Raw genomic sequence first — 16,041 nt, forward strand, 5'->3', positions numbered from 1 at the left:
GGATTGACTGTTGCCAGTGACTTTTTTTTCTTTCCCACCCTCATAGCACGGGAAGCGTGAATCCTTATGGGTTGAAGAATTGTTGGAGCTACACAGAGCTCGGATCACGGATGTTGAACACATCACCGGACTCAGCTTCTATCAAGAAAGAAAAGAGCCAATTTCAGACATTTTAAAGTTGAAAACACATTTGCCAACCTTTAACCAAGAAGACTGATACATTTTTTATTCCAAAAACACGGCAGTAAATCTTTGTGAAAGAGCCTTCTGTTTTATACATCCTCTATTTACACTGTTGCATTGTTTGGAGACTGTCGACCAGAGTTAGAACTGGGAATCCTCTGTGATACACGACCTTCTCAGGGAAACTTGTGGCCTCCGCATGACAGTAGGAAAGTGTTCCTACTGAGTCTCACACATGTTTGAATGTGTAAGAATTGTTCAGATTTGGGAATAAAGACAGATCGTACCTAAAACTGCTCTTCTACTTCTCTTAAGGGCAGAAGGAGCTGTGAACGTTCTCTGGACACCAGATGTTTGAATCATATGATCATTAATAAATTTCTATGATGCTGACAAACACTAGGCTAATGAATAGGATTGGACTAGACCGTATTTCATTAGTTTATTCACAGGAATTTAAAAGTGATTCTGGATTCTTTTTAACTTGGATGTTCGTTTATTTTCATTTTAATCAGAAAAGTTAATGGGAGCAGAAATATTTGAAGCCCTATTTGTATCTCTTCTGTACACCCCCTCAAAAGCTAACTATTTTTAAGTTGTAATTGGGTTTCTTCAGATTTAATGATTCTTTCAGGTTAAACTTTGAGGGACCATCTGTACTGAGTGTATCTACCCTTTATAAAATTTTATTCTACATTTGTACCAAAAAAGAAAAATATTCCCAATCTGATTACTGATAATATAGGTTGAAAATAACTCCAGTAATGGTTATTTTACACATTACACGTGTAAATGGTTATTTACACGTTGAAAGTGTGTCTTGTCTTAGTGAAACTTCATGGGGCTTGTCAACTCATGCAAAATAGCATTTTCATCCAAATAATAGAAATGTTTTCCTCTATACACAGAAATCACTCTACTAGCAACAGAGCTGTACTGTCCTGAGATGTTCATTTTGAAGTTCCATTGATTTGAAGAGAATGTATTACCATCATTTTATATCTTCTTAATACTCATGATAAATGAACTTGATTTTCTTCACTTCATAGACTCTATATACCCTTCAGTACCAACCTGTGAATGTTCAAAAGCTACATTCATTTTTTAGGCAACTTGAGTCTGATTTAAGTGTTATATTATTAATAACACCAAAGGTCTGTATTTGTCCTTCACATTCCACTTGTTCTTCAATAGCATAGGGGCCCCAAAACCTTTAGATAATACAGTTTGCATCTGTGAAGTATTTACTTATTTAGAAAGTTTCATTGATTTTATTTTAGTCCCACAGATCCCTGAAGTTCTATACATTTTTTCTTTTCCCCCCAGTTTCTTTTTTCTCTGCTATTCAGATTGGGTAGTTTCTATTGTTCTGTCTTAAACTTCACAGATTCTTTCCTCTAATTTCATTTTGCTGTTGAGCCTATTCATTGATTTTTATATTTCAGTTATTGTGGATTTTTTGTTTCTAAAATTTCCATTTGATTCTTCTTTGTAGCTTTTATTTCCTTGCTGAGAATGTTTATCTCTTTGCTGAGACTTTCCAGTTTTGCATTTGTTTCAAACATGTTCATAGTTGCTTATTGAGCATTATGATGGATGTTGTAAAATCCTTGTCAGATAATTCCTACATGTGTTGTCTTTATGTTGGCATCTGTTATCTTTTTTCATTCAAAAATATTTTTTCTGGTCCTTGTAATAAATGATTTTCAGCTAAAACCTGGATTTCTTGGGGTTATGTTTGAGACTGTGGATCTCATTTACACTTTCTGCTTTAGCTGACTTTAGCAGGGGAATGGGGGGCACTATCCTATTAATGCCAGTGTGTCAGAGTCCAGGTTTTTTTACCTTCTATTGACACTTGGAGTGAGGAGAAACCCTTGTTGCTGGACAGAGTGGTAATTCAATATCCTACTCTATCTCCATTGCTGCCTCCCTGTCTGGGATGTGCTGCTGCTGCTAAGTCACTTCAGTCATGTCCGACCCTGTGCGACCCCATAGACAGCAGCCCACCAGGCTCTCCCATCCCTGGGATTCTCCAGGCAAGAACACTGGAGTGAGTTGCCATTTCCTTCTCCAATGCATGAAAGTGAAAAGTGAAAGTGAAGTCGCTCAGTTGTGTCTGACTCTTTGCGACCCCATGGAGTGCAGCCCACCAGGCTCCCCTGTCCCTGGGATTCTCCAGGCAAGAGCACTGGAGTGGGCGCCATTGGATGTGCTGGGATCCTCATTAGTGCCCACATGTCGTCTTCACTGATGCTGTGGACAGGAGTGGCAAGGAAAGTGTTTTGTTTTTTTATCACTAGTGGGAATAAAATTATCAGTTTCCTACTCAGCCTTCTCTGATGCTATTCTGGCAGAGAACTTGGGGCAACTCTTCACAGTCTGGCAAGCCCCTGTCTTTCCCAACATGGTGATGTTTAGCTGGAGTGGAGTGGTTATTGTTTTCTTTCCTGCTAGGCCACTCCTCTGGTCCTCTGGCTGGAGAGATAGCAGGCCTTTCTTGGGGCTTCTTTTTGTCCTTACTTGTTGGAATTTCCAGGTTGCTGACTTTTTCAGCAACAAGTATGGGATATATGAACTAAAAGAAAACCCAGGGAAACTCATTGCAGTGTTGCTCCTTGGGTCTTGAGGTCCCTAGCCTGTCTGCCTTCTCCTCTCCACCTTTTAGAATCTTCTTATGTTTCTTTTATATATAAAAACAAAGCTTTTTATCTGTACTTTGCAGAAGGATATCTCTTTCTTTATAGAAGTATCTTACTGATTTTTATATGTTCTTCAAAACACATACAGACACAGTTGCCTCTACATAGAACATTGTAGCAGATCTTAATTAAGTGGATAGACACCTTTCCCCTTTGCCAGACACCAGGAATAACAGAAAAAGCAAGTTACAGTCTTTTTAGTCTTGAAGAAAGGGAGGAGACATAAGAAGTGTAAATGATCCCCAAAGTGTGGCAAATGTTATAATGGAGCCATGGGCGGAGTGCCAGGGAGCACGAAAGAGGCACTGGGTGCTGCTTGGCAGTGAGAGGTGATTTGCCAGGAGTGGTGATGATTGGGCTAGAACCTGAAGGATGAATTTGAGCTCTTTAGGTGAATAGGTGAGGAAAGGGCATTTTAGCCTCCCTTGGATGCATACATTTTGGGCATTTTTCCATTTACTGCTACTTCTGATATTTTCTACAAGTGTCACTGTGACCAGTTTACAATATGCAACTATTTCATTTTTCTTTTGTTGACCTCCTGTTCTTAAAGGAAATGTCAGAATATAAATTCTGTGCTGACTCTTTAAAGGGAAAGGCATGCACATCTGTTCCTACTTAGTTTTCAGTTGCTCTTATACAGCATTTTTTTTTTCCCTCTTGAAAGAGACCCTTTCTTTTACTCTTTAATAAACTTGAAACATACAATTAGTCTCCAGTTTGAATGCTAAATTCACATGATCATGTATGGACATGTTTTTACTTACTTTTATCAATAAAGGCCATTCTTTCCTTTCAAATGAACAGCAAAACTTTTATTTATCCCTAATGTTACTGCCCTTTCTCTAGTCAGTACTTCTTAAATGAGGTAAGTAACTCTCATGCAAAATTTTCTACTAGGTTAGTCTAGTGATGGCAGAGCAAAAAATCAGGTGAAACCTAAAAACATTTCCAGGAATCAGAGAAAAGAGGTCAAGCCTTAAGGAGAATAAGGTGAATGTTCAGGTTCCAGCGGGATAAGGAGAGCCGTAGGTCAGTTGGCCTGATTGGTCTTATTTAAGGAGATAAGACAGACCAGACTGGGAGAGAGCTGAACCACCAAGTCCTGTAGGAGGCTCTGACCTCCTCTAGACTATTTTCTGCCGTTAGCTGCAATAACTGTCCTGCCCGGATCTATGGGTACGTCTTTATCTATAATTAAAACTGTTGAACTTTGAAACTAAATGTGATCACACTTCCTACTGAAGCCTAGCACAGGAATTTGGTATGTAGGTGCTTCCATAAGCAACAAATTAAATTTTTTTATGTCTATAGTTCAAGGACATTTTCCCTGATTTTTGGCCAGTTTAAATATTGTAAGATAGAAAAAAATTCTATAGAATAAGTGTCTCTAAGCTAAGAGATGTGGATTTACAAATAAAAGTTGTGTATCCGGAAGACTGGCTGCTTTCCTGTGTGGATGCGGGTGTGTGTATGGAGGGTAGGGGCAGGGAATGGGTGGAGCTATGTCTCTAGGGACTGCTACTGAGTACAAGGGTTGTAGACAATTAACCACAGCTGTGTTGTCCAAAGGAGAGACAAGATCCAAAGTTCATTTCAGGTTCACAAAGTGAACAGCCATTTCTGACGTGTGACTGATTATTCTTGTTTTTTGGTATTTTAATTACATTTAACTATACTTCAAAGTAAAAACAAGTAACATATAAATGCAAGGCATATAGAAATATCTTTCCAGTATTTAAAATGACCTGAAACCAGAAGGAAAGACTCCAACTTGTAACATATAAATTTTTTCAACATGAAAATTTCCTACTTATCTTCTCCATAATACATAGTGACTGGGGGAAAAAAATGTTTACTAGAAATCATATCTATACCAGGAACAATAGATGTATAAAATACATTTAGTCTACTAGGAATGGGTATTACACCTATGGGATGGTAAAAGGAAGCAATGTAATCCTACCCCAATGCAATTGTTTTAAATTTAACTTCATACTTGCCCCCAAGCACTCGATTCAAGGAACGATTTGAGGATTTTTATAAAAATATCTAACATTATTTTTAAAACTCATATCCAATTTCACTATATATTAGAAATTCAAAACTCAGAATACAATTTAATAAATATACAGGAAATGAGATTTTTACATCTTTTGATAATTTTGTCCAATGATGTCCAGGTGTTTTTCACTATCAAAGATCATTTCTGCCTACACTTAAATGCAATAGTTTGGGGTTTAAATAAAGGAAGAAAAACTGGTCTCAATGGAAAGTTTATAAGCTAATGAAAGCTTGAAATGATTTTAAATAAATGAGAACAAAATATTCTCAGTCCAATAAATAGATCTTTTTGCTCCAATTTTCACAATTAAAATCTCAGATAAAACCTACAATTTTGAGTTCTCTGTCATAAACGATTCTATGCTGCTGCTGCTACTGCTAAGTCGCTTCTGTTGTGTCCGACTCTGTGCAACCCCATAGACGGCAGCCCACCAGGCTCCCCCATCCCTGGGATTCTCTAGGCAAGAATACTGGAGTGGGTTGCCATTTCCTTCTCCAATGCATGAAGGTGAAAAGTGAAAGTGAAGTCGCTCAGTCATGTCCGACTCTTACTGACCCGATGGACTGCAACCTACCAGGCTCTTCCGTCCATGGGATTTCCCAGGCAAGAGTACTGGAGTGGGGTGCCATTGCCTTCTCCAACTAATTCACTAGTTTAGTATGCAATAAAATAACAGAGGCTTTGAATAAGTTACACTGGCTAGTAACAACTAATCAGTTTTCTTCAGTGATTACTGTTCTACATTAGGCAGGATAATTAATTCACAGATGGTCTTTCTGGTCTATCTTCAACTATTCTTACACTACATGATCAATTAGGGACATCTTTTTACAGATATATGAAGAGAACACAGGTAGCTTTATGTAAGTTGAGTTTGTTAAATCTGTTTGTTACGACAGGAGATTTCTGACACAAAAATTGCTCACTGCACACTGAACCCCAAAGAAGTGATGAAACAAGACAGCTGATGTTAGGAGGTATATGGGAGTGGGGTAGGGTGAGAAGTCATGGATAAGTTAAAAACTGGCAAGTATCTGGTAAAGCAGAGCCACTGTTTAAGGGGCATAAGAAAAACTGATAAGTCACCATTTTGGTCTCTTTAGAGAAATCCATTTGTTGTTAAGAACTTAAGACCATTTACTACCATTGATGCTACAAAATGCAGTAGTCACACTATTTCCAAAAGGATCCTAAAAACTGTAATGCAAAAGAAATCTAATACCTTGACACAATTTCACTGTCTTGAGTTATTCAGTTTTGTTAAGGTCCAAACAGAAACAAGCTGGTAAATATGGGGCTTTTATTTGCGTACTATCTTGTTTGTAAGGTAACACCACTGATTATCTCAGTAGCACACTTTAAGACTGCAACTAGATTAGACTCAGTTAGAGCAAAACTGACAATAAGTTTCAAAGCTGTGCTTACTCAGTTAAGGAATTAGGCATTAGGGATAAACTGGGGAACAGGGCAGATGGGATGCCTTTCCCCTTCCTTGGTACTTACTTATTTTAAGTTCTAGCCCAAGGCAGGTTGGGGCTTCCCTCGTGGCTCTGTAATGCAGGAGACCTGGGTTCGATCCCTAGGGCAGGAAGATCCCGTGGAGGAAGGAATGGCTAGCCACACTCCTGGTATCCTTGCCTGGATAATTCCATAGACAGAGGCTACAATCCATGGGGTCACAAAGAGTCAGACACGACTGAGCTACTAACACTTCACTTCCAAGGCAGATGTCCTTATGAGTCCTTTTCTCTATTCCCATAAGGGATTGATCTTGTGATCATACCCTCCTAGACCTTGGAGAGTATAGACAGCACCTCCCCTCAAGACTAGACATTCTTGTGTAGTTGTCCCAACTGCCTGTGATCCATGACCTGGGCACAAATGTTGCTAGATGGCGTTGAGACCTAAGAGATTGTCCCCAAACTCCTTAACCCATCCCTATGCTAGATCTAAGTACATGCTTGCAAAAGGCAGGCTGCAACCATAAAAGATAATAAAGCAGTTTCAGGGTAATGTGGTTATAGGTATAAGAGGATTTTTAGCTTCCGTCTGGGTTTTCTAGGGAAAGACCTGGCAGGATCGTCTCCTAAAGAGAAAACATTACCATAAGCTGTGTAAGGAAAATGAGAAGTCCCAAGAAGCTGCGTTGTCTATACGTCTCTCAGCTTGTGATCATCTGTTAACTTTGCTGACTGTATCCTTTGAGCTTATTCCAGAATACTGTAATTTTGATAAGATGTGTGTTGAGTGAAATTGAATTCGCTGTTTCACCAGGAGTACAACTCGATACTGTGGGATATTACCCCCTCTCCCCGCCTCCCTGCCCCTGTGGTTTGAATTGTCAACAAAAAATTAGTTAATCAAAGAAAGGATTGGGAAATTTTAACTGAGTCAAATCCGAGGATTATAATCCAGGAAGAGCGTCTCAGAAAGCTCTAAGAACTGTTCCACCCATTAGAAGTCAAGGCACTGTTTACGTAAGTTTTTTGAGGCAGAGTGCAAGTCGCTCAGTTGTGTCTGACTCCTTGCGACCCCACAGACTATACAGTCCATGGAATTCTCCAGGCCAGAATACTGGAGTGGGTAGCCTTTCCCTTCTCCAGGGGATCTTCCCAACCCAGGGATCAAACCCAGGTCTCCCGCATTGCAGCTGGATTCTTTACCAGCTGAACCACAAGGGAAGCCCTTGAGGCAGAAGGCTATATGTTAAATGATGCATTATTGATTATATAAACCAGATTTCAGTACCATGATGGTGGGTCATGTGATCCTTTACAAAATCAACAATATTATCTTCTAAGGAGTTATCCTGTTGGTACTAGGAGAATGTTGCTGTTTATGGTTGAATAGGTATTCCTGCTGATGGGGGAGGTTTGGTCAGTTCATAATGCAGCTACACAATGCAAGGTGCAGGGAGAGGGGAGGCCAAAGAAGAACTTTCATGTTTACAATTTTCTTATCTTGCCATAAATATGAATTTCATTTCACATAACTCTCATTTGGTATTTAGCATGTATTTCTTAAATTGATAGATGATTTTCATGTATTTATTGTCTTGTCTCCAAAGTTATTTCTCACTGAGAACAGAAATTATCTTTAGATTCTCTGTTTCTAGCACAGCACTTGCATGCAGTAGCTGTTCAATTTGAAAAATGACCAAGTGAATACAAACCAGTGAGATGATCCTAGCAAAGCATCCGTTTAATATTGCCAAGACGTCACAGGTTACAGAAATGCAGCTGAAGGACAATCACACCGAAATGAATAATTCTTTGCATCCCTATTTTTAATTTCCAGATGGAATTTTCAATAGAATATTTTTTAAAGAGTTCATTTATAGATATATTTCTAAATAATAAGAGATCCAGAATGCCTTTGAAGGGCCATTCACAGTTGTTTAATTGACTATATATCCTGTGGAAAGTATGATGCCTGAGGAACTGAAAGCACAAGAGGGAGTTTTCCAGTTTTGACATGTCAAGTGAAAACCCCTCCACAAAGCACTTAGTATTTCTCCAGTAACAAGTTGTTGTCATAAATATTCACTGGCAAAAGTGTAGATGCATGGCAGTGTCGACCACGCTTTGTAGCCCACACTCTAGGAGCAAAAACTTTCTCTTCTTTTTCTTAACCATACAAGCTACTTGTGTTTTACCAACAGGATACCACAAAGGCGTGGGCAAAATCAAACTGAACTGATTTAATCCAAGACGGTGGACAAAGAAAGCTAAAGGTCACTGCTTTCCGTGTCTTGATTTCTCTCTGTTTCCATACCAACTGCTCAAAGCTGACAGATGCTGGCCCTGACTCATTTCTGTGTTTGTTTCAAAAGTACCTGGTATTGAGCAGAGATGCTTTGCAGCTGTACTGAGAGGGACACATACTTTGAGAGAGACACAGCAATCAGCTGCCCCCAACTGGGCTCTTACTTGACCACAGGACATGCTTGCTCAGATGAGACCTGGGGGAGTGTAGAGGTACCTCTGCTTTATCACCATGCTAAGGTCTCCCCACAAGGAGGGATTTGCACTATCATGCGGTCGCGAAGAGTCAGACATGACTGAGCGACTGAACTGAACTGCCTGGCACTATGCTTGGCACTATGCTGTGTGCAAAGGAGCTTGGAAGACTGCACATTCCTGGGCTGCCCCTTGAAATCCCCACCCCTTTCCTGGAGCCCTGCTGACCTGTCTGCCTCTCGATCCTTAAAATTCCCTTACTCCCTTCCTCTGGGGAACTGTCGCTTTTGGTGCTCAAGCTCCTCTTCTCTATTCTCTGGCTTAGTATAAGTCTATCTTGCTTGCTCCAAACTGTTTCGTTATTGGCAGTGCAAACCTGAGCGAGAATGAACCTCCTGACTGAGCTCAGGATGGGAATGGAAGTGAAGGGAGTTCAGTTCACGTAGGGCCCCAAGAGGGGCCCTCACATCTGATCTAGTTCTCATGTTCATCAACTACAGTATCACGTTCTGCAGGGGGTGGGGAACAGATCAGCCTGGAAGGAAATAAGTAGGTGGTAACAACCACCCTGGAGCACCTGGAACAAATAGATTTCAGGCGACTTCCCTTTACCAAAGAAGAGAGATTTTCCTCTTTCCTAACTCTTCCACCTATTTTTGAAATTTAGGGCAATGGAATCTAGCATTGCCTATGATGGTAGTAAACTAAGAAGTGTTAGAGATGGGTTAAGTCACCCCATCCCTCTCTGATGGAAGGTTGACAAATGACTAAACTTAATAACCAGTGCATCAATAATATTATTATAACAACAAAAGTCTTTGAAATGATATCAAATATGATGATAATTATAATAACTACCCATTACTGGATGCTTATCTTGTTCCAGACATTGCGCTAGATGGTTTACATATATTTTCTAAACAATCCTGTAATATGAAAATACTCATCTAACTGTGGCTAGTGGGTTATCCCTGGCAGGGACTTGAACTCAGATCCTGGAAAAGTTCATATGTTTAAGGAGTATGTCACGTTGCCTTCTTAATAAACACATGGAAAATGTTCAAGTCATCAAGTTCTACTCCATCAGTAACTGAACTCTAAAACAGTTCTTGAAATACATTTATTAATAGTGTAAATATTAATAGTAGGACATATCACCAATTTTTCAAAAAGCTTTTTAAAAACATAACCAAGATACATTAACCCTCTATTGAAAAATGGGCAACAGTTTGGATTAAGGCATTTGTAAGAAAAAAATGCAAAGAGCAAACCTAAGTGCATAAAAATGTTTTTCTTCATTAATTAACATTTTTGTGCTTACCATATGGGGAAAAAATTAAAAAGATGCAAATCTCCACTGTTTCAAAGTTAATAGGCAGTGAGACCTTGAGAAGGGCATCACAAGGCAAGATACTCTGACATCTCTGACAGTGATCTGATGATTGTGTTCTGAAGTCTAAAAATTGTCCATAAACACTTCAGTCTTCAGTTTGAAGAACTTTCAGTTCTTCAAATTCGTTCTAAAGAAGCCATTATCCAACTGTCAGAAGATACAAAGTAATATTCGATCTAAATGGTTGGCTATTATTAGAGAAACAGTAATGATATAGTATATTCATATAATAGAATACACTCTTAAAACGTGATGCTTATCTAAATTTATTAAAGTAGAAAACTTCACTTTCAATTTCAATAGGAATTGAAAATGACAGCTTCTAAAATAGCATATGATAACGTATCCATTTTGGTGAAAGGGAAAAGAAAATCCCTTTTCTTCCTCATTCCCCTTTTCTTCCTTCTCTTTCTCTCTATTGTTCCCTCTGGAAGTAAACACCTTAAAATATTAACAGTAATTATATCTGAGTGGTGGGATTTGGAATGATCTTCACTTTCTTGTTCCTCTATGATACATTAATTTCATAATCTGAAAAGAAACAGTAAAATTCAGTTAGGCAAAAGATATTTTAAAAATTCATAAAGTACCTGAAGTATCTTTCCCCATATCTACATAGGTGGTAAAAAGAGCAGAAAGTACCCAGTACCGAGGGATATTGACTAGATACAGATTAATAGTTTATATATGCCATTCACTCATTACCCTGCTGGTTGCCATGGGAATGCTAACACAATTCCAAAAGGCACATTCTGACTTGAATTCTGCCATACTGCACAAGACATTTGTCTTTTATCAACTTCCTTTCCATTTTCTGCATGCACACACACCTGAGCCAACTTCCTTCTGATCCTACTTCCTTCTAATGTATCAAGAGGAAGTGTGGTTCTTTTCTTCCCCAGACCTGACTCCTCACTGCCTGGAGGACTTTGTTTTCTTAATGATTAACCCTTCTTTCTCACACACACATCTCTGACTCCTACCTCTGAATGATCCCATGTCTCTGCTTTGACTATGTGTGTGTCCTTCTATTTGTCTAAAGTATTAACCCTGCCGGGTTTGCCCCCTCTGACACCCTCACAATCTTCTCTCACTATGGGAGAGAACAAAAAAGTAACTGGTTTTTGTTTCCTGACCTTATTTCTTCACCTATCTCCCCCCTTTGTTTGAAACTCTGGTTTCAGATCACCTCCCCAAACTTCCCTACTTCTTATAACCTCTCTTAAAAATGTAATAATTCCTGGGACTCACTGGTGGTCCAGGAGTTACACTTCACCTTCCAATGCAGGGGGTGTGGGTTCAGTCCCTGGTGGGGGAGTTAAGATGCCTCATATGTCATGGCCAAAAAACCAAAACATAAAACAGAAGCAATATTGTAACAAATTCAATAAAGAATAGTTAAATAAAAAATAGTCCATATCGAAAAATTTTTTAAATAAATTTTCCTAGTTGATAGATTTTATTTTTATTTTGGAAATTTAAAAATATATTGTAAAATATAAGGAGGAAAATAGCACTCATTGATGCAGGCTCCCAGTGATAACATTCTTTCTAGTTTATTAACTTATTGATCGTTGCGTTAATCCTTTTGTTTTGTATTTTCAAACATTATGAGTATTTCCAGCGTCTTTACATGATCCTGATTCCATTTTTTCAGCAATATTTTTCTTCTTTATTTGTAATTTATTTTTTCTATATTATTACTTCTTTGAGCCTGTTATCCCCTCTTTTAAAAATCCTTCTATTGTTCTACCATGTCTTCCTTGAGTTTATTTTATTTTCTGGATTCATATTTCTATTAACCTGTCCTGTAATGTGAAACATTTCTTCCCACTTTTTTGACCTATGTGTTTTTCTTCTAGATGAAATAGATGAAATGAACCCTCCCTTCCTCCCTTTCTACAATCCTTCCTTCCTACCCCTAACCCCCCCCCCCACATTCATCCTTCCTCCTTTTTATCCTGCAGTAATTTGCTGAGTTTAGTGCCATTTCTTTTTATATTACTCATTGTATATTATTCTGAGATGAAGCAGTCATCTAGTTGCATCTGAGAATTGTTTGTGTTTTCCTTTAAACTACTGTGTCAGGGAGGAATAATTTTGTATCCTATTCAATTGTCTGAAGCTCAAGGGCAGGGTAGGGATGGATTGAGGTTGTCTTAGACTTTCTATGATATTTGGGATCTTTCCTTCTTCAGAGATTGGGTCTCAGAGAACTGTACACTTCATCTTTGGTTAAAAAATCCTATGTTGGATAATTTTGGACTTTGACTTATTTCTCCAATTTAGTGCAGACCAAGGAGATTTCATATATCTGTCAACTGGATTTTCTTTCTCTGTTTCACTGGTTTTCCTCCTATTGTGTCCTTATTTAACTACTGGAGTAGATTGTTGGTTTTTTCCACTCTGGTTACCTCTTTTCAATATGACTTTGCTGCTCAATCCTAGACTTGTGACTTATTTTGACCAACCGAATGTGGCAGAGGTGACTTTTTCCCACTAATGAGGTTGTTCACTGATGTGGTCACCATGCGGCTTAAGGTTTCAGCTCTGAAAATGCTCCTGCCACCATGTAAGGAGGTCGATGCTCAACTATTGAGTGATGAAAGTCTATGTAGGAGAGAGGCTCAACTCGCAGGCTGTTCTAAGGGCTCAAACAAGAATGTGAGGCCATCTGGTGGTCTAACTCCACTGGAGCTGCCAGATAACTGCAGCTGTATGAACAGCCCCAAAGGAGACTATCAAAAAAACAAAAACAAAACCAAACATCCAGCTGAGCACACCCAAGGAGTAATGAGAAATATTAAATCATTATTTTAAGCTACTATGTCTTAGGTTTTTATGCAAAAATGTATCATTGGAAAACTCAGCAGTGGCCACTGGACTGGAAAACATGTTTTCATTCCAATACCAAAGAAGGGCAATGCCAAAGAAAGTTAAAACTATGGTACAATTGCACTCATTTCACATGCTAGTAAGGTTATGCTCAAAATCCTTCAAGCTAGGATTCAGCACTATGTGAACCAAGAACTTCCAGATGTTCAAGCTGGATTTCAAAGCAGAAGAATCAGATATTAAGTTGCCAACATTCGTTGGATCTTGGAGAAAGAGAGGGAATTCCAGAAAAACATCTACTTGGGCTTCATTGACTATGCTAAAGCCTTCGTGTGGATCACAGCCATCTGTGGAAATTCTTAAAAAGATGGGAATACCAGACCACCTCACCTGTCTCCAGAGAAAGCTGTATGTGGTTCAAGAAGCAACAGTTAGAACCAGACATAGAACAATTGACTGGTTCAAAATTGGGCAAGGAGACCGACAAGGCTGTATATTGTCTCCCTATTTATTTAACTTATATGCAGAGTGTGTGTGAAAATTGCTCAGTAGTATCCAACTCTTTGCGACCCCATGGACTGTACAGTCCATGGAATTCTCTAGGCCAGAATACTGGAGTAGGTAGCCTTTCCCTTCTCCAGGAGATCTTCCCAACTCAGGGATCGAATCCTGATCTCCTGCGTTTTAGGTGGATTCTTTACCAACTGAGCCACAAGGGAAGCCCAGGAATACTGGAGTGGGTAGCCTATCCCTTCTCCAGGGGATCCTCCCAACTCACGAATCGAACTAGGGTCTTCTGCATTGCAGGCGGATTCTTTATCAACTGAGTTATCAGGGAAGCATGTTGTGAAATGCCAGGCTGAATGACTCACAGCTGGAATAAACACTGCTGGGAGAAATAGAAATAATCTCAGATAGGTAGACGATAATACCACTCTAATGACAAAAAGTGAAGAAGAACTAAAGAGTCTCTTGATGACGGTGAAAGACGAAAGTGAGAAAGCTGACTTAAAACTCAACATTCAAAAACTAAGATCCTGGCATCCAGTCCCATCACTTAATGGCAAATAGAAGGGGAGAAAGTGGAAGCAGTGACAGATTTTATATTCTTGGGCTTCGAAATCACTGCAGATAGTAACTGCAGCCAAGAAATTAAAAGACGCTTGCTCCTTGGAAGGAAAGCTATGACAAACCTAGATAGTATAAAATTGAACCTAGAAAACTGCAGCCGCCGCAAGTTAGATTCCAACACTAAACTGAAGAGCAGTTCGCCCCCTGCTGGCCATATTAGAACAGTCTCGCAGTCGTGTCTGACTCTCTGCGACCCCATGGTCTGCAGCACACCAGGTTTCCCTGTCTTTCACCATCTTCCAGAGTTTGCTCAAACTCATGTCCATTGAGCAGATGATTTCATCCAAACATCTCATCCTCTGTTGTCCACGTCTCCCTTCTTCTCTCTTCAATCTTTCCCAGCATCAGGGTCTTTTCAAATGAGTCAGTTCTTGGCATAAGGTGGCCAAATATAAGAGTTTCACCTTTAGCATCAGTCCTTCCAATGAATATTCAGGACTGATTCATTTAGAATTGACTGGTTGGATCTCCTTGCAGTCCAACGGACTCTCAGGAGCCTTCTCCAACACCACAGTTCACAAGCATCCATTCTTTGGCTCTCATCTTGCTTTATAGTACAACTCTCACCAGGACTACTGGAAAAACCATAGCTTTGACTAGACGGACCTTTGTTGGCAAAGTAGTGTCATGGAATAAGCTGGACATGCAATAAGCTGGTTATGGAATAAACCCATTGCATGTAAGATTTGTTGTTCAGTTGGTCTGACTCTTTTGTGACCCTATGGACTATAGCCCACCAGGCTACTCTGGTTCATGAGATTTCCCAGCAAGAATACTGGAGTGGATTGCCATTTCCTCTTCCAGGGAATCTTCCCCACCCAGGGATTGAATTTATTTCTCCTGAATTGCAGGCAGATTCTTTACTGCTGAGCCACCAGGAAAGCTCCATGTAAGATTAAGTGCTTTTATTTACCAAAATATTTTCTACGGAGACACTAAACTCCCAGAGCCATTATCTATAATTATTCACTTATCATTTTTCCATTTCTTAAAATGAATGTACAGTTCATTTGGGTATAGCTCACTCATCCTCCAACTTTTATTTAACCCTAACAGGTGCCAGGAGCTGTGCTAAACAGTTTTCAAAGATGACATTGGTGCAGATCTAAGTTTGGCATCTAACAGAGTAACATATGGGGAAGGCAATGGCACCCACTCCAGTACTGTTGCCTTGAAAATCCCATGGACGGAGGAGCCTGGTAGGCTGCAGTCCAGGGGGTCGCGAAGAGTCGGACACGACTGAGCGACTTCACGTTCACTTTTCACTTTCATGCATTGGAGAAGGAAATGGCAACCCACTCCAGTGTTCTTGCCTGGAGAATCCCAGGGACGGGGGAGCCTGGTGGGCTGCCATCTATGGGGTCGCACAGAGTCGGACACGACTGAAGCGACTTAGCAGCAGCAGCAGCAGAGTAACACAGACGTGTAAATTATTCAATGAAATTTAATGTTCATTGAGCCTAGAAAACTGCAGCCACTACACTTGTTAGATTCCAGCACTAAAGAACAATTAAAGTTTACATCAAAAAGCAGTTGAGTTTGCATCAGTAAAGTGTTATCAATGTGATGGAAGTGGTCTGTGTACTAGTGAATAAGAATGAGGACGTAAAGAAGGCAGTAAAGAGGTTCAGCAGAAGTGTAATTAGTAAATTGGATTCCTATCCTTAGAATTCTCTAAGACGAGGGGATATGATCGTACAGATACATTAGTTATATATTTTAATATATTCTGCATTTTTTCTCTAGTTGAATTTTTTAAATTTAAATTTATTT

General features: G+C 39.4%; 1 protein-coding gene across 1 annotated transcript in view; it reads left to right on the plus strand.

Annotated features, from left to right (window-relative positions):
* The window catches only part of ENPP1 (ectonucleotide pyrophosphatase/phosphodiesterase 1), a 71,343-nt gene extending 70,476 nt beyond the window's left edge, over positions 1–867 (plus strand). The window contains exon 25 of the mRNA XM_052645631.1: positions 47–867. Coding sequence (XP_052501591.1) covers positions 47–217 — 171 coding nt within the window. The 3' untranslated portion in view covers positions 218–867. The remainder of the gene's footprint in view (positions 1–46) is intronic.
* The last annotated feature ends 15,174 nt before the right edge of the window (positions 868–16,041 follow it).

Source organism: Budorcas taxicolor, chromosome 9, assembly GCF_023091745.1.
Source record: "Budorcas taxicolor isolate Tak-1 chromosome 9, Takin1.1, whole genome shotgun sequence".
Lineage (NCBI taxonomy): Eukaryota > Metazoa > Chordata > Mammalia > Artiodactyla > Bovidae > Budorcas > Budorcas taxicolor.